This window comes from Dipodomys merriami, unplaced genomic scaffold, assembly GCF_024711535.1.
Source record: "Dipodomys merriami isolate MVZ:Mamm:240054 unplaced genomic scaffold, mDipMer1.0.p SCAF_42, whole genome shotgun sequence".
Lineage (NCBI taxonomy): Eukaryota > Metazoa > Chordata > Mammalia > Rodentia > Heteromyidae > Dipodomys > Dipodomys merriami.
In genome coordinates this window covers 3,574,201-3,601,447 of record NW_027205826.1, presented here as the reverse complement: position 1 = coordinate 3,601,447, position 27,247 = coordinate 3,574,201, and the positions used below count along the sequence as shown (strand labels likewise).

Here is a 27,247-nt window from a genome sequence, read left to right as displayed (position 1 = left end):
ACAACCAGTCTCTGGAACCTTTATCTTACATAATGGAAACGCTATATCTGTTAAGTAATACTTCCTCATTTCTTTCTAGCCAGCCCCGGTAACAGCAACCTATTTTGCTTCAGAGACCTTATGTATGTAGAATCATAGAGTATTGATTTTGTGTTAGTAGCTTCTTTCACTTAGCATAATATCCTCAAGTTTAATCTTTTTTTTTGCATGAGATTTGATGTCTTCCTTTTTAAGACTGAATAATAACCCATTGTCTATGTGCATCACATTTTGTTTATTCATTCATCTGGCAATAGACACTTGCATTGCTTCTATCTCTTGTATGAACATAAATGCCTTTGTTTTCATTTCTCTGGGGTAAATACCCAAAAGTGGGATTGCAGGATCATAGGTCAGTTTTGTATCTGAGTTTTTGAGGAGCCTCCATATTAGAGTCTCCATTGTATCTTAGCATTATGCAGTCTCACCAACATGGCATAAAGGTGGTAATTTCTATATCATGGCCAACACATCTTTTCTGTTCTGATGCGCAGCCATGCCATTGAGTATAAGTTGGTATCTCATTGTGGTTTTAATTTTCACTTCCCTAATAATTTGGGATGTTGAGCATCTTTCCATATGTGTGTTGGCTATTTGGATATCTTCGTTGGAGAAATGTTTACTTAAATCCTTTGCTTTTTTTTTTTTTTGGTTGAATTTTAAGAATTCTTTGTATATTCTTGATATTAAACCTCTTATCAGACATGTTGAATTTTGAATATTTTCCTTTGTTCCATAGACTCCTGGTTTACACTGTTGATTGTGCTCTTTGATGTGTAGCAGATTAAATTGGGGCAGTCTGTTTTTACTGAATTTTACTTTTGTTTCTTGTGCTTTGGGTATCATAGCCAAAAAAATCCTTGTTCTGAAGCTCCTGCATTATTTTCATCTCTACCTCTCTTCTATATATTCTCTCTCTCTCTGTGTCTCTCTCTGTCTGTCTCTCTCTGGGTGTTAGGTCTTATGTTTCAATCTTTGGTTCATTATGGTGGTGGTGGTGGTGGTGGTGGTGGTGTGTGGGTGCGTGCGTGCGTGCGTGCACGCACGCGCGCGCGTGCGTATGTGCACCTGCCAGTCCTGGGGCTTGAACTCAGCCTGGGCCCTGTCCTTGAGCTTTTGTACTCAAGGCTAGAGCTCTGCCATTGGAGCCATAGCTCTACTTCTAGCTTTTTAATTAGAGTCTCAGGGACTTTCCTGCTCAGGCTGGCTTTGAACCACAATCCTCAGATCTCAGCCTCCTGAATAGCTATGATTACACATGTGAGCACCTGTGCTTGGTGTTTTTGAGTTAATTTTTTTTTATATGATCCAACTTCATTCTTTTACTTGAGGTGACAAGTTTTGATCCTGGAAAATAAGCCAGATGTTTTCTTTGCTTGTTTTCTAGTTTTCCTTTTAACTTAAGGCTTTTCCATAATACCCTTTAGTGAAGGGAACTCTCCTATTCCAAAGGGAGTGTGAGTCCTAGAGCTCCTTTTTTTTGGGGGGGACAGTTGTAGGGCTTGAACTCTGGGCCTGGGCGCTGTCCCTCAGCTCTACTGGTCCTTAGTCTTAGTCTTTGTCTGCTTCTTGCCTTTGGTTATGTTATTTTTTATCATGGAGAATGTTTGTAGAATAGCTTGAGGCCTGGTTCTTGGGCAGTACTGTAGTGTTCACCTCTTCTGCCAGGCTTTTGAGGGTATTCCTGGCGTAATAACTCCGTGATGGAGGTTCCTGACTTTTTTAGAATCTGCAAACCTGGGTCTCTGATCCGCATGAAGGCTGGTTTGTTTCTGGCTCACCTGGTCCTGGGTAGATGAAGCCCTTTGCAGTCCCTTAGTACTTACTGTGTGAGTCTGGTTAACGCTTTACCTAAACTAGCCCTAGACTCTGATTTCTGCTGAGGAAGGACCCATATCTCTGGGTTTCTGTTTTCCTAAATTTTAGCGTGCTTAGTCCTTACTCAATTGTGGAAGCACCAGAACTTTTCAACTTTTCAGAATATATAGATAGAGATAGAAATAATTTTACTTTTTAGTTATCATTGTTGTTTGCAACAGGACTGTGGGCCTGATAATGAAACTTGCCTTCCCAGACACCAGGCTTGTTTCTTTTTTTAATTTTTTAATTTTTTATTATTTATTTATTTATTTTTTTGTGTCCGGTCATGGGGCCTGAACTCTGGGCCTGGGTGCTGCTATCCCTCAGCTCTTCAGCTCAAGGCTAGCGCTCTACCACTTGAGCCACAGAAACACTCCGGCTTTTATTTTTCCTGCTTATGTGTTGCTGAGGAATCGAACCCAGGGCCTCATGCATGCAAGGCAGGCGCTCTACCACTGAGCTACCTTCCCAGCCTGCCACGCTTGTTTCTCTACATTGCTTCTGCTACCTCTCTCCCTTCTGTGCCTAAACATGCTTAATCTGTAGCACCATTGTGATTATGTCAGACTTTTGCTTCAACATATCTGTAATAGGAAATTGTCCCCAGGGAAGCACACAGACAGTGTGAGCTTTGGACCCTCCTCATAAGATATGATATAAGGGTGAGTTTTAGGCTCCAAGGCCTGTGGTCTGCCAGTGGCTTTGTGTTTTTGGGGGGGTCCAATCGTGGGGCCTGAACTCTGGGCCTGGGCGCTGTCCTTCAGCTCAAGGCTAGCGCTCTACCACTTGAGCCACAGCGCCACTTCCGGCTTTTTTCTTTTTGCTTATGTGGTGCTGAGGAATTGAACCCAGGGCCTCATGCATGCAAGGCAAGCACTCTACCACTGAGCCACCTTCCCAGCCCTCTGCCAGTGGCTTTGTAAAAATGAAATCTGTTAGGTAGAAAATTTCCTGTGCTGGCATTTCAGTTCCTGAGGGATGAGAAAGGTCATCAGTTTTTCTGAGCCTGGACATGATTGAGTTTTGGTAGGCGAGGGCAGGAGGCTCATTATTTTTTATAGTGCTAGATTGTTGGATGGATAATGAAACCCTTCATTTCTCAATCCAGCTGGTCACATGCTACTAGTTGAAAACCCAGCTCTTAGCTCACTGGGAGCCATCTGTGACTAGGGTCAGATGGTGGGTACCATGACCAGGGCACAGCAGGAGTAAAGAGCATGTCTCTGTTTTCTACCTGAGGAGGAAGCTTGTTACTGCGAGAATGGTGTCTGGACCTGACACTCAAGTCAGTGGTATGCCATTGTACAGACCACGTCATCTTCTGGGTTGTCACTTGACTTTCTTCTGGGCCTTGCTGTCCTACAAGGCTGTGATCGGCTGAGGGGAGAGTCTCTATTGGCCTTTTCAGTCTGCCATTAGGAACACAGAAGGAAGGAGAGGGCCTGGGGGAGACCACCAGATAGGTTGTCTAGAGCCCCAACCATGGACTCTGGTTCTAGTACAGCAAATTATGCAGTGATTTTTGTCTAGAAGTAGTCTTTGTGTGTCTAGTCTAATCTCAGTTTATGTGATTGGCAGAGGCCAGAGGTTTTCTTGCATTTAAAAAATACCAGTGGGAGCTTGGCACCTGTAGCTCATGCCTATAATCCTAGCTACTCAGGAGGCTGAAATCTGAGGGTCATGGTTCAGAGCTAGCCGGGACAGGAAAGCCCATGAGACTATAATCTCCATTTAACCACCAGAAAACCAGAAGTGGCTCTGTGGCTCAAGTGATAGAGCGCTTGCCTTGAGGTGAAGAGTTCAGAGACAGTGCCTAGGTACAGAGATCAAGTCCTATGACCAACCCAAAAAAAAAAAAAAAAAAAAAAGTACCAGTGTGGGGCTAGAGGTGTGGCTCAATGATAGAGCTCCTGACTAGCAAGCTGTATGCCCCAGATTCAAACCCCAGTACCCTCAAGAAGGAGTGAGGAGGAAGAGGAGGAAGAGAATACCTTTGAGAATACCAGCCAGATTCCATGGCTCACATATATAACGTCAGCTATGCAGGGGGATCATGATCCATGCCAGCCCTGGGTAAAAACATGAGACCCAGGGGGTGGGAAGGGATGGGAAGGGGAAACAAAGGAGGAGGCAACAATGCTTGATAAGAAATGCACTCATTACTTTGCCCATGTAATTGTAACCCCTCTGTCCAGTATTTTCACAATAAAATACTTATTTAAAAAACAAACAAAAAACATGAGATCTTCCAAGAAATCACCTCAACAGAAAAGAACTAGCAGAGTGCTTCAAGTGGTAAAGTGCCAGCCAGCAAGTGCAAGACCCTGTTTAAACATCAGTAGGGAAAAAAGGCAGGGAAGGAGGGAGGCAGACAGGGAGGGTGGGTAGTGAGTGATGCCCTAGTCTCACACTAGAGACTGGGGAGGTGTGGATTGGAGAATGTTGATTATGAACCTCTGAAGCTGCTACTTAAGGACTGGAGATCATTTCCTTTTTGACCGTGAGCCAGACTGTCTTCTCCCTACTGGCGGCCAGGTATCCCCTCTCCATGGGGCCCACCTGAGACCATGTTGGCCAACATAGGCAGTCTGGCTGGTATGGGGATCAACAGAAGTCCCCCCTCCCCCCCTTTTTTTTTTTTAATTTTGCTGGTCCTGGGCCTTGAACTCTGGACACTGTCCCTGAGCTCCTTTTGTTAGCACTCTACCACTTGAACCCCAGCGCAATTTCCAGGTTTTGCTGTGATTAATTGGAGTTAAGAGTCTTACGGATTTTCCTGCCCAGGCTGGCTTGGAACCACAGTCCTCAGATCTCTGCCTCATGAGTAGCTAAGATTATAGGCATGAACCACTGGCTCCTGGCTCAGAGATCCCTTTTAACTGGCAGGTCAGGGGCCTCCTTTCTGTGTGGAAGGGGATTGGGCAAATAGGCCTGTCCTGGGCTCTACACAAATGCCAGCTTTTCCCTTTGGGGCCCAGCCTGACTGCTGAGACTACAGTCTCAGCAGTGGATGCTCTCTATGGTTTTTTTTTGGTTGTTGTTGTTTTCATGTTATGACCTTGGGCTGGACCTGACTTCCCCTTGATTCCCAGCCCACCCACCTCAGTCAGTCCTCTCCACTCTTGCCTTACTTCCCAGTGGACCAGCTTACGCTGATCAAATTCAGAACTGTATACTTTGTACTTGACTTTTACACAGCTACTTTCACTGGGCAGCCACTGTACCCCTTGCAGCAGCCTTAGAAAACAGAGCCTAATGCACTGTCCAGTCTGCTGTTAAAGCAACTTGCTGAGAATTATCAAGGACCAATTTTCATTTTAAATTACCTCTATACTTTTCTTTTAAAATGACCCTTGTAAAGCTAGATGGCAGCTAAATGAAAATCCTGTTACTCCTGGCATAGTTCTTCTTTGTAAACCTACAAACTTGTTGGTGTACGGATAACAGGAATCATTCTGGACCAGAGCCTGTGTTTTTTTTTCTGGCTGCTGCCAGTTCCTGGACATAAATGGTTTTGCGTGCTTGATGAGATCCTTCCCTTTCCCCAAATTCACCTGAGATAAAAGGATCCTGAATAACCCAAGCAAAACTCTTGGAAAGTTTTGGTGAAAGTAATTTCTCTCAAGGATTTGACACTGAGAATGTGTCATTTCAGATGTGCCCATCTTGTGTCAGCCCTGGCACTCGAGATCTTGTCATCCTTGGAGAATTTGCACTTTTTTGTGTTCCAGGATCGTTTTCTACCCTTCCCTGCAGGTTTGCTATATTCTCTAGGAATATTTGACTGAAGACTTAACTGTACAGAGCGCTTCAGATTGAAGGAAAAAATTAGCAGCATCATGTTGATGGCCTGTGGAGGTAGATTACCTGTTACTATATAGTGTGAAGTTGTGTATAATCACCTGTAAACATAAACCTGTTGGGCTTTAGATTTAGAAAGGACCCCAGTTCCCTGATTTTCCAGCTTAAGATGCTTGTTCAGGCCTCTTCCAGAGTCAGAGAGCAAGTACCAAACACCCTGTTGCCTGGCCCCAAGGCAGGTGCTGTTTTCCCTGGGCCATGATGCCTTATTTATTCATATTTTTGTGTGTGCTGGTACTGGGCTTGAATTCAGGGCCTGGGCGCTGTCTCTGAGCTTTTCCTCAAGGCTAGTGCTCTATCACTTGAATCACAGCTCCAGCTCTAGCTGATTAATTGGAAATAAGTCTCATGTGCTTTCCTGCGTGAGATGGCTTCACACTACAATCCTCAGGTCTTTGCATCATGAATACCTATTCATTATATATATATATATATATATATATATATATATATATATATATATATATATATATATATATGGGATTATAGATGGATCTAGCCCACACTGGTCTTCATGGCCTGTCCTTTCCTTCCTAATCATGCCCATTCACTTCCCCTTACCCATCAGTTTAGAGGACTAAGTGGATGTCCTGTGTCACACACAGATCTTGCCTTCTTCAGAACTCCTGAATGTTCTCTGTGTCTTACCTCTTTTGATGTAAACTCCGTTCCACGTTTGTTTGTTGTTGTTGTTTTTGATTGTTGGGTTTGAACTTGGGTTCTGGGTGCTGTCTCTGAGACTCTTTGTGCTCAAGGCTAATACTCTACCACTTGAGCTATAGCACCACTTCTGGTTTTTGAGTGGTTAATTAGAGAAGAGTTTTGTGGGGCCTTTTCTGCCTGGGCTGGCTTTGAACTGCGATCCTCAACACCCTGGCTTTCTAGTACCTACCAGTTAAGAGAATAAAGAAGCCAACAGGTCATAGTCATGCGGTTAATTTTACTGACCTCCCCACTTGGACATTTCACCTCTTATTTGTAGTGGCAAGATAGTACTAGTGCTGGAGGGAGAAGTAAGGCAAATCATTTGAATGGCTGTGAACACTACCAAGGAAGTAGAATCCCTCTTGGGTTAACTTTATAACTAGAAGACCACTGGTGCACCTTTTTGTATAGTATCCTGAAAATTACCAGGAAGCACATTATATCCTGTTGGACTTCTGGTAGCATCTATTGCTTAAGTACTTTAAACAATAGAGAATTTAGTAGAAATGGGCTAGTGAAAGAGAGGAAGTGGTTATTCAGATGTTGGGAAGTAAGACAGATTGTGTGTCACTTGTAACACTAGTGTGTGGTTTCCTCATAAGAGAGAATGACTAACTGGAATTCATCTAGTGAAAATTAAACCATTAAACCCACTGAAGTGAAGAAACAGTGGACATCTGCCAAGGAAAAGCATAATCACACTTTAACTGAGCTTTATCTTAGGCTCCTCCGGCAAACAGCAGTGTGTCCTGTGGAGAAGCTGCTCTCTGATCTCTGCTTTTCTCACTGTTTCCACAGAGCCTGAGTCCTTGCAAAGCCGGCAATGACAAGTCTGAATGGTCGCCATGCAGAGAAAACCATTGACATGCCAAAACCATCAGCCCCCAAAGTGCATGTGCAGAGGTCTGTGTCCCGAGACACTATCGCCATTCACTTCTCGGCATCTGGGGAGGAGGAGGAGGAAGAGGAGGAGGAGTTCAGGGAATACCTTGAGGGGCTGGACGACCAAAGCATTGTAACGGGCCTTGAAGCCAAGGAAGACCTCTATCTTGAACCCCAGGTTGGCCATGACACCGTGGGCCCTGCTGCCATCCTGGCAGATGGACTGTCTGTGTCCCAGTCCCCTGCCATTTTGCCCGTCTCCGAGAACACTGTAAAGCTGCTGGAATCCCCTTCTCCGGCAGCACAAGTATTAAGTACAGTGCCATTGGCTCTGTCCCCAGGGTCCTCTTCATCAGGGCCCTTAGCTAGTTCTCCTAGTGTATCGTCCCTTTCTGAGCAGAAAACCAGTTCCTCTTCCCCACTGTCTTCTCCTTCCAAGTCTCCTGTTCTTTCATCCAGTGCCTCATCCTCCGCCCTTTCCAGTGCAAAGCCCTTCATGAGCCTGGTGAAATCCCTGTCTACTGAGGTGGAGCCAAAAGAGTCCCCACACACCCCCAGGCACAGGCACTTGATGAAGACATTAGTCAAGTCTCTGTCCACAGACACCTCCCGGCAGGAGCCTGACTCTGTGTCCTATAAGCCTCCTGACTCCAAACTGAATTTGCACCTGTTCAAGCAGTTCACACAGCCACGAAACACAGGTGGAGATTCCAAAACTGCACCTTCTTCTCCACTGACTTCTCCCTCTGATACTCGCTCCTTTTTTAAAGTGCCCGAGATGGAGGCAAAAATTGAAGACACTAAACGACGCCTTTCAGAAGTCATATATGAACCTTTTCAGCTCCTCAGTAAAATTATTGGGGAAGAAAGTGGCAGCCATAGGCCCAAAGCCTTATCTTCAAGTGCTTCAGAACTCTCCAACCTGTCCAGTTTGAACGGGCACTTGGAAAGCAATAACAACTACAGCATCAAGGAGGAGGAGTGTGACTCGGAAGGGGATGGTTCTGGGAATGACTCCAGCCTTGCCAGGAGTGACCCCTCAAAGTCCACGGAAGAGCACGCAAGAGAGGTGGAACCCAAAGGCTCCCAGGCAAGCAGTTTGAAGGATTTAGGTTTGAAGACAAGTTCTCTCGTTCTTGAGAAATGTTCCTTGTCTGCCTTAGTAAGCAAAGAGGATGAAGAGTTCTGTGAACTGTACACTGAAGACTTTGACCTGGAAACTGAGGGGGAGGGGAGGGCTGACAAGCCCCCAGACATCCCTCTCAAGCCAGAGGTGCTCGAGGATGATGGTGTAGATCTTGACAGTGAGGATGAGGTGGACACACAGGTAGAATTACCCGTGAAGACATTGGGTTTCTTTGTAATGTGTGTCTATGCATACCTCATCCTCCCCCTCCCCTACTATATTAGTGGACTCTTTCTGGGAGTTGGCCTTGGATTCATGACTGCGATTTGCATGATTTGGTTTTTTACACCACCAAGTGCTCATAAATATCCTAAGTCACATAAAACTCTGCAACACTGGAATATAAGATCACTGGACATCAAAGAACCTGAAATTCTAAAGGTAGGCCTCTCTAGCTGCTATCAAGTATATGTGGTCTCATACATCTTTCTTTCTTTCTTTTTTGGTCAGTTGTGGGGCTTGAACTCTGGGCCTGGTGCTATCCTGAGCTCTTCAGCTCAAAGCTAGCGCTCTTCCACCTGAGCCACAGCTCCACTTCTGGTTTTCTGGTGGTTAATTGGATATAAGAATCTCACAGCCTTTCCTGCCTGGGCTGGCTTTGAACCACAGTCCTCAGATCTCAGCCTCCTCAGTAGCTAGTATTACAACTGTGAGCCACCAGCACCCAGCCATCATACAGCTTTTTTTTTTTTGGGGGGGGGGGTCCGGTCGTGGGGCCTGAACTCTGGCCTGGGTGCTGTCCCTCAGCTCTTAAGCTAAAGGCTAGCGCTCTACCACTTGAGCCATAGCGCCACTTCCGGCTTTTTTCTTTTTTCTTATGTGGTGCAGGGGAATCGAACCCAGGGCCTCAGGCATGCAAGGCAAGCGTTCTACCACTGAGCCACCTTCCCAGCCCCCATACAGCTTTCTTGTAGAAACTTAACACTTATTTTGGCTGATCATTAAAGGCTTTTTGTGCCAGAAGTATGTTTTTCTAAGATTTCCAGATGGCTTGAGGAAGTAGTGTTTTGATCCAGTTCTTACTTTTTTTTTTTTTTTTGAGGAATCCACATGATTTTATTACAGAACATGGGCGCAAAGAAATGAGCGCTTAGGTAGGGGAGCTGTTGCATCTGTCTGTAATCTCAGCCCAGCTCCTCCCGCAAACCAACATAGAGTACCAGGCCAGCCCGCCAGCCAGACCTGCACTTTCCCACTACACCAGGCTCCAGGGGCCCCATCAGGGGAATTAGCTGCTTTTTCTCACAGGCGATTACTTTTTTTTTTTTAACTGTATTTTTTTTGTCTTTTCTTTTTTGGTACTGGGGATCGAACCCAGGACGTTGCACTTGCTAGGCAAGCGCTTTGCCACTGAGCTACATCCCAGCCCTCCAGTTCTTACTTATATCTAGTTCCTATTAGTTATTTAAGTTTGCCAGGGATTTGCTACTTGCCGAGGATCTGTTAGGGCCTTCTCTGTGAGGGTTAAATAATCAAGACCTTGAAGTTGGGTTAAATCCTCACAAAATTGTAATAGAAAGCAAGGAAGAAAAGGCAGATTAGTGCCAGCTAGTGGCCCTTGCTGGCTGTACTCTCTTGTCTGTGCACAGTGGAGAGAGACATCACCTGTCTATGCATGTCTGTCTGCCAGCGCCTGAGATGATCCAGCAGGGCTCAGGACAAATATATTTGAGTTTCTGTTTGTATTGCATATTTAAATTTTATGGTTGTTGTCTGTTTCATCATATCCATAGTACGGTTTATATAGTGATTCGTGCACACACACATTTTTTATGTGTGTTTTTTCAGACAGGGCATGGGATCAGAAAAGTTAAAAGTTGTCTAATTCAACTTCATAACCATAGGCATTTGATGTTTCCAATTTTATACCCAGATACTTGGGTTCTGAGAGGTGGCCATTTGTTCAAGTTTTCTTGACATTTCATTAAATAACAGAGGCAGATTTGGAGCTCAATGGGCCTCTGCTGATACCTCTGCAGAAAGCTCAAGTCTGGAGCCGTCAAAGCCCTTGTGTTATAAGAGATATACCTAAAAGAAATTGGTTTTTGTGAATCAGTTTTGAACCTTGTTAGCCTTTTTTAAACAATTAGTTTTTCAAATTCCAAATTAATTGACTTTTCCTTCCCTCTGCTTAAATTAGAACATTCTAGAGGTGGCAGCATAATCTCTATATTGCAAAAAACAAAGCCAGAAGAAATCAAGGGAAATAATTCTGTAAGGGTTCAAAATGCTATTTGTTTTATAATTTCATAATCCTTTTTTCTTTGTTCAAAAGCAGCAGTCAATGTTTAAAGAATACAGGATATTCAAAACAAAAAAATTAGAACTGAGGAGATGGGGACAAACAAGTCGTTTAAGGATTCAGGTGGACCTGTTGCAACAATGAGAAGTACAAAATGTCATGTCAAAACCAACTTTACAATGTCGGTGTGGTGGGGGGGAGGGGGGGTATAATTGGGTGGGGGGAGGGGGGAGGCTGGGAAGGGAGGTGAAGGGTAAACAAAGGAGGAGGCTGCAATGCTTGGTAAGAAATGTATGCATTATCCTGCCCATGTAATTGTAGCCCCTCTGTACAGTATGTTCTCAAATAAAATTTAAAAAAAAAAATTAGAACTGTAGGGGCATGGCTCAAGTGGTAGAATTCTTGCCTAGCAGAGTTCAGGGTCCTGAATTCAAACCTCAGAACTACAAAAAAGAAAAAAAATGGATATCACAGTAGTAAAAGGGAGGAAGCTAATGATTTGTTATCATTACCTTAATTAATGATACCATTAAATACATCTCCATGCATAAAGACATATATCACATACGTGCACCTCCTCTCCCACTTTACCTTTTTTTGGGGGAGGGCGGTCGTGGGGCCTGAACTCTAGGTCTGGGCGCTGTCCCTCAGCTCTTCAGCTCAAGGCTAGTGCTCTACCACTTTAGCCACAGTGCCACTTCTGGCTTTTTTCTTTTTGCTTATGTGGTGCTGAGGAATCAAACACAGGGCTTCATGCATGCAAGGCAAGTGCTCTACCACGGAACCACCTTCCCAGCCCCTTTACTTTTTTAAACTTGATTTAATGGTATATACTTTGCGACCTGTCTTTTTTTCATTCTTTCACATGGACGTATGTTAGGAGATTGGTTTTGTTGTTTTGTTTTGTTTTTGTCAGTTGGGGGGCCTGAATTCTGGGCCTGGGAACTGTCCCTCAGCTCTTCAGCTCAAGGCGAGTACTGTACCTTTTGAGCCACAGCACCACTTCCGGTTTTTCTGGTGGTTAATTGGAGATAAGAGTCTCACAGACTTTTCTGCCCAGTCTGGCTTTGAACCGTGATCCTCTCAGCATCCTGAGTAGCTAGGTTTACAGGTGTGAGCCACTGGCACCTGGCCAAGGAGACTGTTTCTTTTTTAAGGGATGATGTTGACTCTTGAGGTTGTTACATCCTTACCTTACCATTAATATGTAGAACAAAAGTGACTCATCATGTGTGTGGCTTGGCTTTTTTAATGGGGTGGTGCTGTGACTACCTGATTTACATGGCCTCTAAGAAAACTTGCACTAACTTTAGCAAAGAAAAATGGGGCTTACATGAACTCCAGTGCCTAATAACTGAATGTAACATTCGGTTTAAACTGGTTTGAGCACTTGCTTTTCTTGGGAAGATTGTAATTTTAATCTTTAGCCTTTAATGTTGATCTCATCCCTGCTATATACCAACAGGGCACCAGCTATCCAGAGGACACCATTGTAGTGGATCTTAATGTTATTCAGTGGATCACAGTGATTTGTTCAACATGACAGTAGAGCAACACTAGAATACTTAGCACCTGCAGTGGGCAAGATCTAGGTGTTCAGTTATGGTATATGCTTATAAAGGAATGGAGACATGGTCACATAGCTAGTATTAGGTGGTGCCATGTGCAACAAACTTTTTTCTTTTAAGGAAGGTATTTTAGTACATTTTCTAGTCATACATTACTAAATACTGGTTAAGTTATAAAAGAAAAGGAGTTTGGTTGGGTGTGGTGGTACATACCTGTAATTAATTCTACCACGTGGAAGCAGGAGGGTCCTGAATTCAAAGCCAGCTCAGTTTACACAGGGAACCTAGAGGAAGCTAGGTGCTGGTGTCTCGCGCCTGTAATCCTAGCTGCTCAGGAGACTGAGATCTGAAGATCACAGTTTAAAGCCAGCCTAGGCAGGAATGTCTGTGAAACTCTTATCTCCAACTAAAAAAAGTTGGAAGGGGACCTGGGGTTTAAAAGGTAGATCATCAGCCTTGAGCAAAATAGCTCAGGGACCATGCCCAGGCTCTTGAGTTTAAGACCCAAGATAGGCACACACACACAGACACACATACAACAGAACCTGGAGCAAGAGGAAAACGAAGGTTTATTTTGTTCATCATCTTGGTGCAAGGTTAAGGGGCTACATCTGGTGATGACTGTCTTGCTATCAAGAAGGCAGTGTTACTAAGAGCTGGTGGCTCACGCCTGTAATCCTAGTTATTCTAGCTGAGATCTTAGGATCACAGTTTGAAGTCAGCTGGGCAGGAAAGTTCATTAGACACAGGTAGCCACCAAAATGCTGAAAATGGAGCTGTGGCTCAAATGGTATAGAGCTAGCCTTGAACAATAACCAAAAAAAGGCTCAAGGACAACACCCAGGCCCTGAGTTCAAGCCCCAAGACCAGCACAAAGAAAAAAAAAAAGAGACACCTTGTCTTAAGACTAGTCAGAGCATTAGCAGCTGGAGGAACACTTGTTCATAAGTGTTCATTCTCTAGTCTGATCTCTTTTTCTCAGTACTGGGGTTTAAACTTAGAGCCGCACTTGTTAGGCAGGTGCTCTACCACTTGAGCTACACTGTTAGCTTTCTTTCCTTTTTTATAAACCAGCAAGAGACCTATGTTTTTAAAACTGAGCCCTCTAGTTTCTCATTGACATGCCTGAAAATTGATAGGTTTACAGCCTGGACAAGAATAAGTCTGGCTCCTTTATTGGCTCTATAAACAAATCAAGGAGCAGAACAGTTTTATTTTTGTTTGTTTGTTTTAACTTGTGTGAGACTTAATGAGGATAGAGAGAAGGCTAAAGTTTTTCTGTGCTTTATTAGATCTACTATTCAGATATTTATATTTATCATGGCTTATCAGAGACCAGTTGGCAGCCAAGTGGGCACTGTTCGCAAAGACCAGTGTGTGGTGTTGAACTTCACTTTCCACTCCCAGCTCTTCAGAAGCCCTGCTGTCTGGAATGTATGTCATAGAGCTTCACGAAGTCCACAGAAGATTCCTCAGGACCTCCTCCAGAGCCTGCTGGTTCTAATGGGTAGAAGTTAGTTCCTGGCTGATGAGAAACAGCACCTAGGAAAAGGTTGCCTGGGGCATCTAGCCTAGTGAAGAGTGAATGCAGGAAAGCAGGTTAGTTACCAGTTTCAAGAAATTTACTGGGTTTAAAGCCTGGTGGGCTGAGTAAGTAGCTTCAAGGCACAGAATCTTATGTGTGCCATAGACTTCAAGGGTATCACCCTAGTAACACCCTCAGTATGATGTACTTCCTGAGTTCCTTTTTGAGTGACTAGATTCCTAAGCTAGAGACCTCAGAAGTGAGAGGGCTTGGGCCTGGGAAGAATGAAACATTTGAGTTACGGTGTTCTTGGATATTTGCTGAGAATTCTTAGTCAGTCTGGATAGTCCTCCTCCCTGGTGATGTATTTGTCATTTGGCTAGAAGTGTCTTTCTTTTTTTCAGTGATGTTCTTGCACACTGACTTTCCTCATATTTATCAAGAAAAATTTTATGAAGATTTCATAACGTTCTTATGTTTGAGCATGTAATCAGAGTGTGTGTGTGTGTGTGTGTGTGTGTGTGTGTGTGTGTGTGTGTGTGTGTGTGTGTGTGTGTGTGTGTGTGTGTGTGTGTGTGTGTGTGTGTGTGTGTGTGTGTGTGTGTGTGTGTGTGTGTGTGTGTGTGTGTGTGTTTGCCAGTCTCAGGGCTTAAACTCAGGGCCTGAGTGCTGTCCCTGAGCCTCTTTATGCTCAAGGCCAGTGTTCTACCACTTGAGCCACAGCACCACGTCTGGCTTTTTCTTAGTAGTTTATTAGAGATAAGAGTATCACAGACTTTTCATCCCAGGCTGACTTCAAACCACAACTCTCAGATACTCTCAGGTCTTCAGATCCTCAGATCCTCAGAGCCCCAGAGTAGCTAGGATTACAGAGATGAGGCACTGGCGCTAGGCTAATTAAAAATTTTTAATTATATTCATGAGCAAATCCTCAGACTTAATACCAGCAAAACAACACAGTAGGATATCAGTTTCCAAAGAGAGAGAGAGAGAGAGAGAGAGAGAGAGAGAGAGAGAGAGAGAGAGTATGTGTCTGTCTGTCCGTCTGTCTGTCTGTCTGTCTGTCTGTATCTGCATGTCAGTCCTGCTCGGGCTTGACCTCAGGGCTTAGGTGCTGTCCCTGCACTTCCCCCCCACCCCAAAGGCTAGCAAGCACTTTACAACTTAAGCAACACCATCACTTCCAGCTTTTTAGTTCTCTTCTGTCCAGGTTGGCTTTGAACCACGATACTCAGATCTCAGCCTCCTGAATAGGTAGGATTACAGGTGTGAACCACTAGCACCCAACAGAAAGCTCTTTTTCTTTACAACATGACACAAAGTTATTTATGATAAGGTTCTTGTAATACAGGCTTTGGTTTTATTATATAAAGGAGAAATTTTTGAGCCGGTGTGGTGGTACATTTCTACAATCCCCACTACTTGGGAAGGTAGAGGTGAAGGATCAAGAATTAGAAGCCATCTTGGGCCACACAGTGAGAACCTGTCTGAATAAACCAAATGCTAGCATGTAGCTTAGATGTTCCATCCCCATTGCTGCCAAAAAAAAAAAAAAAGAAAAAAGTAATTTTGTGGCGCAGAGAAGAAATTTTAATTTGTAAACTTAATCTCAATTTTATGATTTTTTTGTAATTTTATGAAATTTAGGAGGAAATGGCCTCATTACATACAGCCAAGAGACTTAGGCTGCCTTTTTTTTTTGGTCATGGGGCTTGAACTCTGGGTTTGGGCGCTGTCCCTCAGCTCTTCAGCTCAAGGCAAGTGTTCTACCACTTGAGCCACAGCGCCACTTCTGTTTTTCTAGTGGTTTATTGGAGATAAGAGTCTCACGGACTTTCCTGCCCTTTCCTGCCCAGGCTGGCTTTGAACTGTGATCCTCAGATCTCAGCCTCCTGAGTAGCTAGTATTACAGGTGGGAGCCACCAGTGCCTGGCTTAGGCTACCTTTTGTAGTTCTTTTATGAACCTGAGTTTATTGTATACAAAAAATATAAAAGTATTTCTTTCTGCTTTGTACTTTGCTGAAAACATCCTAGGCACCTGAGTCTTTATGGATAGCTTTATAAGTGTGGTATTCCCAACATGCCTTATTGGTGACAGGTTAATCAGGTGACATGCTTCAAAGCAGAGCAAAAGGACTTCACAAGCAGGAACATATAGGAATTTTATTGAATAGGAATATATTGGAATTTTATTCATCCATCAGAAAGAATAGCATATCATTTGTAGGGACACAAATGAACCTGGGAAAAATTACATTGCTCAGAGCAGAGAGAAGAGGTCACATGTTTTCTCTCATATATGGGAGTTAAATCTAAACTATATAAACATAATATGAAAGCATGTACAGAGCCATATGCATATATACACAGTCAACTGACTAAAGTATAGTATCCGCCAGAATGGGTTTCTGTGATGTAATCCCTTTGAACAATTATCAGACAGTTTAATAAAATGAATACCATGTCTTACGGGAGTGAGGCTGAAGAGGAGGGGCATGGACAAATGGTGAGAGGAATGGTGGGAGAATACTTCATCAAGATGTATGTATGTGAAAATGGAACTAGGAAAGCTGAGGGGTGGGATGGGTAAGATTAGGATAGGTGGGGAGGAGGATGAAGGAAGGATTGGCTTTGACCAAGATGCATTATAACATATAAGGTGACCTGTTAGAACAACCCTTTGTGCAAGATGCATTATAACATATAAGGTGACCTGTTAGAACAACCCTTTGTGCAAGATGCATTATAACATATAAGGTGACCTGTTAGAACAACCCTTTGTGCAACATTTCAAGATAATAATAATTTTTTTTAAGGTTAAAGGAAATAAGGCTAGTTGGAAAGGAACTATGTGGAACAAACTTCTTGAATTCTGTAGGAACAGTGTAGTTAAGGATGGCAGGTGATCCCAGAAAGACTTTTTTGTGCTGGTCCTGGGGCTTCAGTTTAGGGCCTGGGCTCTGTCCTTGAGCTTTTTTCTTTTTCCCCCCTCAAGGCTAGCACTGAACTACTAAGACACAGCTCCACTTCCAGTGTTTTGGTGGTTAATTGGAGATAAGAGTCTCATCAACTGTCTTGCTGGGGCTGGCTTTGAACTGTGATCCTCAAATCTTGGTTTCTTGAGTAACTAGGATTACAGGTGTGAGCTGCTGGCACCTAGCTTGAGACCCCTTCCTTCCTTCCTTCCTTCCTTCCTTCCTTCCTTCCTTCCTTCCTTCCTTCCTTCCTTCCTTCCTTCCTTCCTTCCTTCCTTCCTTCCTTCCTTCCTTCCTTCCTTCCTTCCTTCCTTCCTTCCTTCCTTCCTTCCTTCCTTCCTTCCTTCCTTCCTTCCTTCCTTCCTTCCTTCCTTCCTTCCTTCCTTCCTTCCTTCCTTCCTTCCTTCCTTCCTTGTTTTTTTTTTTTTTTTTTTTGCTGGTCATGGGCATTAACTCTGGGCCAGGGCACTGTCCCTCAGCTCTTCAGCTCAAGGCTAGTGCTCTACCACTGGAGCCACAGCGCCACTTCCGGCTTTTTCTGTTTATGTGGTGCTGAGGAATCGAACCCAGGGCCTCATGCTTGCAAGGCATGCACTCTACCGCTGAGCTACCTTCCCAGCCCCCTTCCTTCCAAGTTTTTATAAAAAATTTCAAACATATATGAAAGTAAAGAGACTTGATAGTTATCCCCTATTCCCTCATGGTCTCAACAACAGTTTCAGTAATTAATGTTTGCCAGTACTCTTCTCAGCTTGTTAACCATAGGATATGACAGAACTACTATTCTGGTCCATCTATTTTTTAAAATTCTATTTTCTTGTCAAGGTGATATACAGAGGGGTAAAAGCTTCACAAATAAGGTAATGAGTACATTTCTTTTTGAACAGTGTTACCTTCTCCCTCATTTTCTTCCCTTTCCCTCCTCCCCAATTCCCCTCCTCCCATGATCCATCTATATTATGAGAATAGTTTATAGATTCTGGAAATACCTGCTGGATTCTGTGTAGGAATTACAATTCTGTTTCTGGTATCATTTGTGCAGAGAGGAAAGAGGCTGGGGCATTGTGGATCTAAGACTTCTCGAACTGTGTTTTTTGGAAGAGTAAGATAATAACTAAGAATAAAAAATACCTATTTTTTAATCCCCAAATTTGTATTGAGTATAGATATAGAAGGATGGGATGAAACACTTTGAAGATTGTTCTTACTGTATAATTTTTTTTTTGGTTTTGTTTTGTTTTGCCAGTGCTGGGCTTGAACTCACAACCCAAACACCATTACTGAGCTTCTTTTGCTCATGCCTGGCCCCCCACCATTTGAGCCACAGCATCACTTCTGGTTTTTTTTTTTTTTTTTTTTTTGTTTTGTTTTATATGGTACTGAGGAATTGAACCCAGGGCTTCATGCATGCTAGGCAAGCACTCTACCACTAAGCCACATTCCCAGCCCAATAATTGGTTTTTGTAAAGCTGGCCACACCCCAAAGCTGAGTTTGCTAGCAAGGTGGTTCCTGGGTATTACTGTGCTCTTGTGTTGGTTTCCATGGTGTCTAAATGAGTTGCTATCAAGATAGTCTCAAGAAAATATTTGAGTTCCTTACCTATATCCATCTTTGCTCTTTTTAGCTAAGAAAGTTAACTAGGCCTTGTGACTTAACATGTAGCTGACCATATGACCTTTGGCCAGAATTATTAGAATTGATCTATTTCACTGTTTGATTGTGTGTGTGTGTGTGTGTGTGTGTGTGTGTGTATTTACATCCATTATCATTAGTAATGAGTCTCACCCTGAGTACAAATACTATGCCAACTTAAAGTGTCAGCTAAAGGTAGCTATCATAGTAGAAATACTAAATACTACCCAAAAGATTGATTGTGTAGGTGGGAGCGCTGGTGGCTCATGCCTGTAATCCTAGTTACTCAGGAGGCTGAGATCTGAGGATCACTCTTCAAAGCCAGCCCGTGCAGGAACATTCGTGAGACTCTTATCTCCAATTAACCACCAGAATACCAGAAGTGGCACTGTAGCTCAAGTGGTAGAGTGCTCACCTTTGTGCTCACTTTGAGCTGAAGAGCTGAGGGACAGTGCCCAGGCCCAGAGTTCAAGCTCCATGACTGGCCCCCCCCCCAACAAAAAAAAAGACTCATTATGTGACCTTTGCTCTATGTTTCTATTTACTTTTTATAAAAGCTGTATTAGGTAGGGGGCTGGGGTTTATGCTTGTAATCCTAGCTACTCAGGAGGCCAAGATCCAGAATCTAGGCTCAAAGTCAGCCTGGGAAAACAAATCTGAGAGATCTGTATCCCCAATTAACCTGCAAAAAAGCTGGAAGTGGAGGTGTGGCTTAAGTGATAGACTGCCAACTGTGAGCAAAAAAGCCAAGTGAGAATTTGAAGACCTTAGATCAAGCCACAGTACCAGAACAAAAATAAAATAAAACTGTATTAGAACATACATGTGATTTTAAGTAAATATTGTTGTTATTAAGTCACAAATATTTCTTCACTGACAAGGTGTGTAACCTAGAAAATTTGGAGGCTACTGCCTGATTTGCTTGCTTATTTACTATCGTTTCCACTTGTTAATATGATTTAATGTTTATTGTGTATTAACCTAAATCAAACCTTGGCTATTGCAGAAGTTCATCTGAGATCATTTTATATGCCTGCTTAATTTGTTTGTTCTCTCTCACTCTGTTACTCTCTTCCAGTGTATTACGATTTAAATTACAATTTAAAACTGTGCTGGGTTTGGGAGTTGCTCTTCTGAAGAACAGGACAGCTAGGATACAGGCCATTTCCCCCAGTCTGTGGCTTTAGCCCTGACTCCAGTGATTCTTGTGCCATGGCTGTGAAGGTGACCTTGTGGCAGGCAGTAGGAGGATGCGGACAGTGTTGACGTTGGTGCTTCCCTCCCCAAGGGGCTTCTTAAGCAAATGTTCTCCATAGTGTCTGTGTGTGAATGTTGACTTTCTGCCTGAGGCTATCTTTCATAATAGGAATTTTGTGTGTCTGCAAGTCTGTGTCTTTCATGGGGAAAATTAAATTCATATCTAATGCTCTATAATCTGTATGAGACTGTTTTTTCCCCATTCTCAAAATCCATGATATGCCATGCCGTTTTAACTGATGGTTCTGGGTGTCAGTCATCAGTGCATCTAAAGGAGGTTAAGCCTGATAGTCAAAGTCATGTTTCTTTTTAGTGTGTGTTGGGGGGTAGGGGCAGGGGAGTGAAGAGTAGTCAGCTTTTTTTGTACGTGTCAGATGGGTTTTTCAGCTACAGTAGCCTCAGGTCTAGCTCTGATAGGTCTTCCCTGATAGGCTTGAGGAAGGGATGAGCAGGGATTTGAGTGACAGGCAAGCACACATGCCTGCACAGCCACAGGGGAAAATAGGCTGCAGTGTTCCTAGTGTCAGCTGGGGCATTATTATACACTGAAGACCATGGAATTCCATTGCTTCCTTGGGCCAAAGGGCTGGTGCTTCCTTTTGCTCAACATCAAGCTGAGCAAGAGAACGTTGGCCTTGAGCTTTTCCTTGACACTATAGCTGAAAGGGGGAGCACAGTAGTAGTCCTTCTAGACTTTATTATTTTGCAAAAGGTTAATTGTGGCTTTTAATCTTTCCAAGTATTAAATGGGTCCCTTTATAAACAGTGGTCATATACTTGCAGACAAACATGGCTTCAAAATCCAGCAGAATTGAAGAAAAACGCCTGACCTTTTGCAAACATCATCACAGGACCAGCCTGTGGGCCAGACAGCTGGGGCCTGCTGACTGGGTCATTGTCCCCAGCAACGTGGACTGTCTCCATTTTAACAGATCCAGTTTCAGAAAGAATGAGGCTTTCTACAAAGTAGTGGTGTGGGCTAAGAGCATCCCAGCCTTTCCAGCTGAGCTCCCGATGGAATGAGGGGCTAGCTCTCCACCCACTCCCATGTCTCCTAACAAAATAAAGTTGCAGAAGGACTTCACTTGGCAAGAAATTTAGGGTTAAGGATTTTAGAGCAGGTGAGCAGTGCACAGTGGGGGTTGCATGGAAAGAACAGAGCAAAGACTTCAGAGTGTCCGGGCTTCTCTCTAGATTGGATATTTGACTGCTGACATCTAGAAGTTCCATGTACAGCCATTTCCAGGGAGTTGTTCATGTCCCAGAAGAAAATTGCTATTTGATGGAATGGAAGGGTGATGAGGTTTGCACTGGGGAATCATTTTATGTTTTGTGTGTGTGTGTTCTTTTCCTTTTGCAAAAGCACCTAGTTTGGGTGCCCAAACGTTCCTTAGGGGTAGAATTGGTGAGACTGGAGGTGAGTCCTGCCTGGCCAGTCTTCTGGCCTGAGCCTCCCAAGGCTAGTAAGGCATCTGTGGCTGCCTGTTGGTGTAGGTCAGGTGGCAGCCCCTGTCATGCTCTCAGGGTTTCTTATTAATGCTATTATGGCCTGGCATAGGAGCAGGACCCTTGGCTTTGGACACATGTCTCTCTCTTCTGGATAAGAAGAAATCGATTCAGGTTCTGTCCTGAAAAGCTTTTACTTTTCAGAGCCTGGTCCTAGTATATCTCCAGGTATGCAGCCAGCACTGTACTGGTAGGCTGGGGTAGAGGTGGGGGTTGTCCTGTTTCCTGGTGATTTCCAAGGACTTCAATCCTCATAGCTACCTTCTGGATAACAATTAATGCATGTGGGGTCAGTCAACAAACATTTATTACTACTGGGATTAACAGATTGCTCTGTGAAGTTTGTAAGTCAGTTAAGTAAACCAGGCACTTAACAGGCACAGTGATAGAAGAGGGACAGTGAAGAGCTGCTTCCTGGAATAGGTGTCTTCTTTGCCATGACCTGAAGGTTGACAGGATAATAGCTAGACTGTGGGTGGAGAGTGTAGCTTGTGCCATTGGACCCATAGAGGGACCCACATTTGGAGTCAGCTAGTCAAGTCCCAGATGTGCCATCTCTGGGCCTTGAGAGGCAACTTACTTATTCTGTCACCCCTTCCCTTGCCTGTGAAGTTGTAGGGCATTGGCAGAAGCAAAGGAGATAAAGCAAAGGAGATAATGAGCCTGAGGAACCAGGAGCATAAGTTTTATCATCTATTGTGGTGAATATTAATATTTTAAAACACGTGATTGAAATTTGTTCTTTATATGTATGTATGTGCTAGTACTGGGGCTTGAACTCAGGGCCTCAAATTTCTGCTTGGCTTTTTTACTTTCCATGCTGGCACTCAGCCACTTAAGCTACACCTCCACTTCTAACTGTTTTGCTGGTTATTGGAGACAAGAGTCTCATAGACTTTTCTACTTGGGCTGGCTTCAAACTACAATCCTCAGATTTCAGACTCCTGAGTAGCTAGGATTATAGGTGAGAACCACTAGCACCCAGCTGATTTACTTATTTATTTAGCCAGTCCTGGGGTTTAAACTCAGGGTCTGGGTGCTGTCCCCAAGCTTTTTTCAACCACTTTTTTTGTGTGTGTGTGCTATACCACTTGAGCCACAGCTCCACTTGGAGCTTCTGGTAGTTAATTGAGAGTCTGGTATTAATTCAGTCTCATAGATTTTCCTCCCCTGGTGTGAGCACACCTAGCAATTTTTTGGTGTGTGTGTGTGTGTGTGTGTGTGTGTGTGTGTGTGTGTGTGTGTGTGTGTGTGTGTGTGTGTGTGTGTGTGTGTGTGTGTGTGTGTGTGTGTGTGTGTGTGTGTGTGTGTGTGTGTGTGTGTGTGTGTGTGTGTGTGTGTGTGTGTGTGTGTGTGTGTTTGGTTGGTTTTGGGGACTGAACTCTGCACCTGGGCGCTGTCCCTCAGTTCTTTTTGCTTATGTGGTGTGGTGCTGAGGAATTGAACCCAGGGCCTCATGCATGCAAGGCAAGCACTCTACCACTGAGCCACCTTCCCAGCCCCTGTCCCTCAGTTCTTTAGCTCAAGGCTAGTACTCTACCACTTGAGCACTACTTTTGGCTTTTTCTGCTTATGTGGTACTGAGGAATTGAACCCAGGGCCTCATGCATGCAAGGCAAGCACTCTACCACTGAGCTACCTTCCCAGCCAAATTTGTTCATTTTTATTGTGTAAACTATACCTTAAAAAGTAGGTTAGAGCCTGGCGCCTGTGGCTCACACCTGTAATCCTAGCTACTCAGGAGGCTGAGATCTGAAGATCGTGGTTCGGAGCCAGCCCAGGCAGGAAAGTCGTGAGACTCCAGTAAACCACCGAAAACTGTAAGTGGCGCTGTGGCTCAAGTGGTAGAGTGCTTGCCTTGAGCTGAAGAGCTCAGGGATGGTACCCAGGCCCAGAGTTCAAGCCACATGACCAAAAAAAAAAAAAAAAAAAAAAGGTTAGGCTTGCTCTTACAGCAGCTTGATAATCCTAGCACTTGGGAGAAAGAGACAGAAGAATTGTGAGTTTGAGGCCAGCCTGAACTCACTTAACCGCCCCCCCCAACACCCCTACTCCAAAAAAAGTAATGTGAGTATAGAGAAAAATTATTGTGACATTTAAAGAATGTGAGATGGGAGGCCAAACATAGTATCTCACACCTGTAATCCCAGCTACTTGGGAGGCAGAGATCAGGGGGATCATTGTTCAAGGCCAGCAAAAATGTTGGCAAGATCCCCATTTACATACCTGGTCCCAGCTATAAGGGGGGCTGTTGGTAGGGGGAATAGTAATTCAAAGTCTGTCTGGGCAAACACAGTGAAAAATAACTAATGCAAAGAAGTAATAGAGTGCCTGTCTGACAAGTACAAGGCTCTGAGTTCAAACCCTAGTTACCACCAAAAGAAAAAAAAAAAAGAGAGAATGTGAAATGAGGACCAGAGAGGATGCTAGGCAGTAAGCTATGCTAGACCCATTGACAGATGAGAAAACTGGGCTTCTGAGGGCTATTCATTCATCAACTGAATGGTGAAGACAGAATTGGAACCCAGACGTTTCGGAGACTTAGCAGTTGTTTGAAGGTGTGCGTTTGATCCAGTGCCTGTGTTCTGACCAGCAGTGTTTCATGTAATCAGATCTGAGCAGGGTAAGGTCTCACTTAAGCTAACAAATGATTGCTCACAATAGACGTGCCATTTAGATCTTGATCCATGGGTGGTGGTGATTTGTTTCTTGGCTGCACAAAGACAGATATGTGGTGGTTCAGAAAGGAGGAAATCTGTAGATGAAAGGGCCTGCACCAGAAAGCCACAGCAGCTGGGGCACCGGAAGATGGCAGGGGGCGGAGGGAGGGCATTGCCCGGATTCTTTCCTAGCCTCTCACTTCTGCCACTGTCCTGTGGCAGTAGGGTTTATGTTTTTAAACTATGTAGGTAGAACCTGGAACACTTCTCCCCCTCACATTCCGCTGAGTAAGGTTGTTCTAGAATTCCTGGAATTTGGCAAGTGTCAGCAGAGAAGTGGGGTAGGCGCTTACTGGTCTAGAACATGGCCTAGTGCAGGGTTCTGGAGGCCTGCTTCAGGCCCCTGGGCCAAAAGATCCAGCTCCTTGACATACTGGAAGAAGCTGTCGCTGTAAACCAGCTTCAAGAATTTTCCTGGGAGCAGTAATTAAGGCACTTGTTTGATAGACAGGGCAGAAGGCTAGCTCATCATGGGGGTATGTCTGTCCTGCAGACAGATGGACTGAGGCGGTGTTTGCACCAGCTCATGCCCCTAGGTGTCTTGTTTTACTTCCTAAATCTGAAAATTGAATCTGAAAACTTGATGTTAGTTTCTCCATAAAGGAGAAATGTTCCTCTAGAACTACAAGTGTTTTTTTTGTTTTTTAAAAGACTTTAGTCTTTGTGCCTAGGTTTTAAATATTCTTAGTCCTAAGTTTTCAGTATTCCCAGTTATTTTTCTAAAGGGATTTGAATATCTACAACAGGACTTATTACCTGTAAATTGGATTATATTTTCTCATTTCAATGTGCAGAATACAGTGTAAAAACCACCACCACTAAACAAGGCACTGGTGGCTCACACGTGTAAATCTAGCTACTCGGGAGGCTGAGATCTGAGGATTGTAGTTGGAAGCCAGCCTGGGCAGAAAAGTCATTGAGAATCTTATTTCCAATTTAGCACCAAAACGATGGAAGTAGAGCTGTGGCTCAAGTGTTACAGCTCTGGCCTTGAGCATAAAAGCTCAGACAGTGCCTAGGCCCTGAGTGAGATACCTCTTGTAGTTAAGACTGTATACTGAAAGTGTCAGATCAGGAAAGGAGAATTTCGTGTCAAGTGTCTAAGGGCCAAAAGCTTGAACTTGAGACTCACTTAGTCCTGGGCTGGCTCTCACATGTGGCTACAGAGTCCTTTAAAGTGTGCTGGATCAAACCGAGAGCCTGTGGGTGCTAGGCAAGCATTCTCCTGCTAAGCTATACTCTTAGCATGGGCACCTAGTTGGAACTGAGTTGTTCTAAGTATAAAAACTAAAGACTGGGCTGGGAATGTGACTTAGTGGTAGAGTGATTGCCTAGTATGCATGAAGCCTTGGGTTCGATTCCTCAGTACCACATAAACAGAAAAAAACAGAAGTGGCTCTGTGGTTCAGGTGGCAGAGTGCTAGCCTTGAGCAAAAAGAAGCTCAGGGACAGTGCCCAGGCCCTGAGTTCAAGCCCCAGGACTGACAAAACAAAAACAAAAAACAAGATTAAAGACTTAGTATAAAACAAGAAATAGATAGTATTTTCAGTTACTAACATTTTTACATGTTAAAATAATGTTTTGAATATACTGGGTTAAATATATGGTTAAAACTTTTCCTACTTTTGGGGCTGGGAAGGTGGCTCAGTGGTAGAGTGCTTGCCTGGCATGCATGAGGCTCTGGGTTCGATTGTTCAGCACCACATAAGCAGAAAAGGCCAGAAGTGGCTCTGTGGCTCAAGTGGTAGAGCACTAGCCTTGAGCTGAAGAGCTGAGGGACAGCACCCAGGCCCAGAGTTCAGGCCCCACGACTGACAAAAAACAAAAACAAAAACAAAAAACAAAAAAACCCACAAAACCAAAAAACTTCCCCTGCTTTATTTTTTTCTTTCTCCCTTTCCTTTTCTTTCCCTCCCATCCCCACTCCTCCCACTCCTCTCCCATTTCTTGTAATCTCTTGTCCCCACCTCTACCCTCCCCTCCCCTTCTCTCCTCTCTTCTTTCCTTCTTGGACTCAGAAACTTCTACCTCAACAGTGTGTGTATGGTTCAAACACTTACCAAATGAGTCATAGTTCCTAGGTAACTTTTAGGTACCTCAACAGTGTGTGTATGGTTCAAACACTTACCAAATGAGTCATAGTTCCTAGGTAACTTTTAGGGCACCTATTTCATCTGGAAAATTCTCTGTGTCAGGCAGAGTGTTAAATGATAAGTGCTGAATATAGTTATGAGACAAACTTTAGTATAATTTTTTGGCATCTTGGGCATTTGTGTTTTGTCTGTACACATCAGTATTTGCTTTTTTCTTTTTTTATTGTGAGAATACTGTACAGAAGGGTTACAATTACATTGGCAAGATAATGAGTACATTTCTTTTTTATGAGTACATTTCTTATCAAGCATTGTAGCCTCCTCCTTTGTTTCCCCTGCCCACCCCTTCCCATCCTCCCCCCGCCCCCCTCCATATTTGCTTTTTTAAAATAAACTATCAGTACATTTATGTTGACTTTAGGAGGGAAAGGAGACTTGGAACACAAATTTACTCACTTAAGTTACTATTTTTTTAACTTTGGCATATTTTTGATTGTGTCTACTTGTCCAGTGTCTAGTTTTCATCTGCTTTATCATACAGTTTCCATGAGACCAAGTGACATTGAAGTTTACTCTGAGCATTAGAATGGTAATAATGTTTTGTAAAATGTCAAAGACTGTTTGCAAGTGAAGTGAGAAGAGTATTAATATGTCTATTTAAGAAAGCGAGGGCCGGGCACTGGCTCACGCATGTAAACCTAGCTACACTACTCACGGTTCAAAGCCAGCCGGGTAGGAAAGTCCGTGTGACTCTTACCTCCAATAAACCACTAGAAAACCAGAAGTGGCGCTGTGGCTCAAGCGGTAGAGTGTTCACCTTGAGCTGAAGAGCTGAGGGACAGCGCCCAGGCCCAAGCCCCAAGCCCCACTACCGACAAAAAAAAAAAGAATGAAAGCTAGGCTTGCTGGGTGCTGGTTGGTGGTTCACGCCTGTAATCCTAGCTACTCAGGAGGCTGAGATCTGAAGATCACTAGCAGGAAAGTCTGTAAGACTCTTATCTCCAATAAACCCCTAGGAAACCGGAAGTGGCGCTGTGGCGCTGCAAAGAGCACTCACCTTGAGCTGAGGAGTGCAGGGACAGTGCCCAAGCCCAGAGTTCAAGCCCCACGACCAACCTCCTCCCCCCCCCCCCCAAAAAAAAAGGCTAGGCTTTCAGCTGGGCACTGGTGCCTCATGCCTGTAATTCTAGCTA

General features: G+C 43.9%; 1 protein-coding gene across 4 annotated transcripts in view; it reads left to right on the top strand.

Annotated features, from left to right (window-relative positions):
• The window catches only part of Tex2 (testis expressed 2), a 108,530-nt gene that overhangs the window by 42,624 nt on the left and 38,659 nt on the right, over window positions 1–27,247 (top strand). For all 4 annotated transcript variants that reach the window (XM_069993084.1, XM_069993082.1, XM_069993083.1 and 1 more), the window contains one exon: window positions 7,264–8,914. In XM_069993084.1, the coding sequence (XP_069849185.1) occupies window positions 7,289–8,914 (1,626 nt within the window). In that variant the 5' untranslated portion in view covers window positions 7,264–7,288. The remainder of the gene's footprint in view (window positions 1–7,263; window positions 8,915–27,247) is intronic.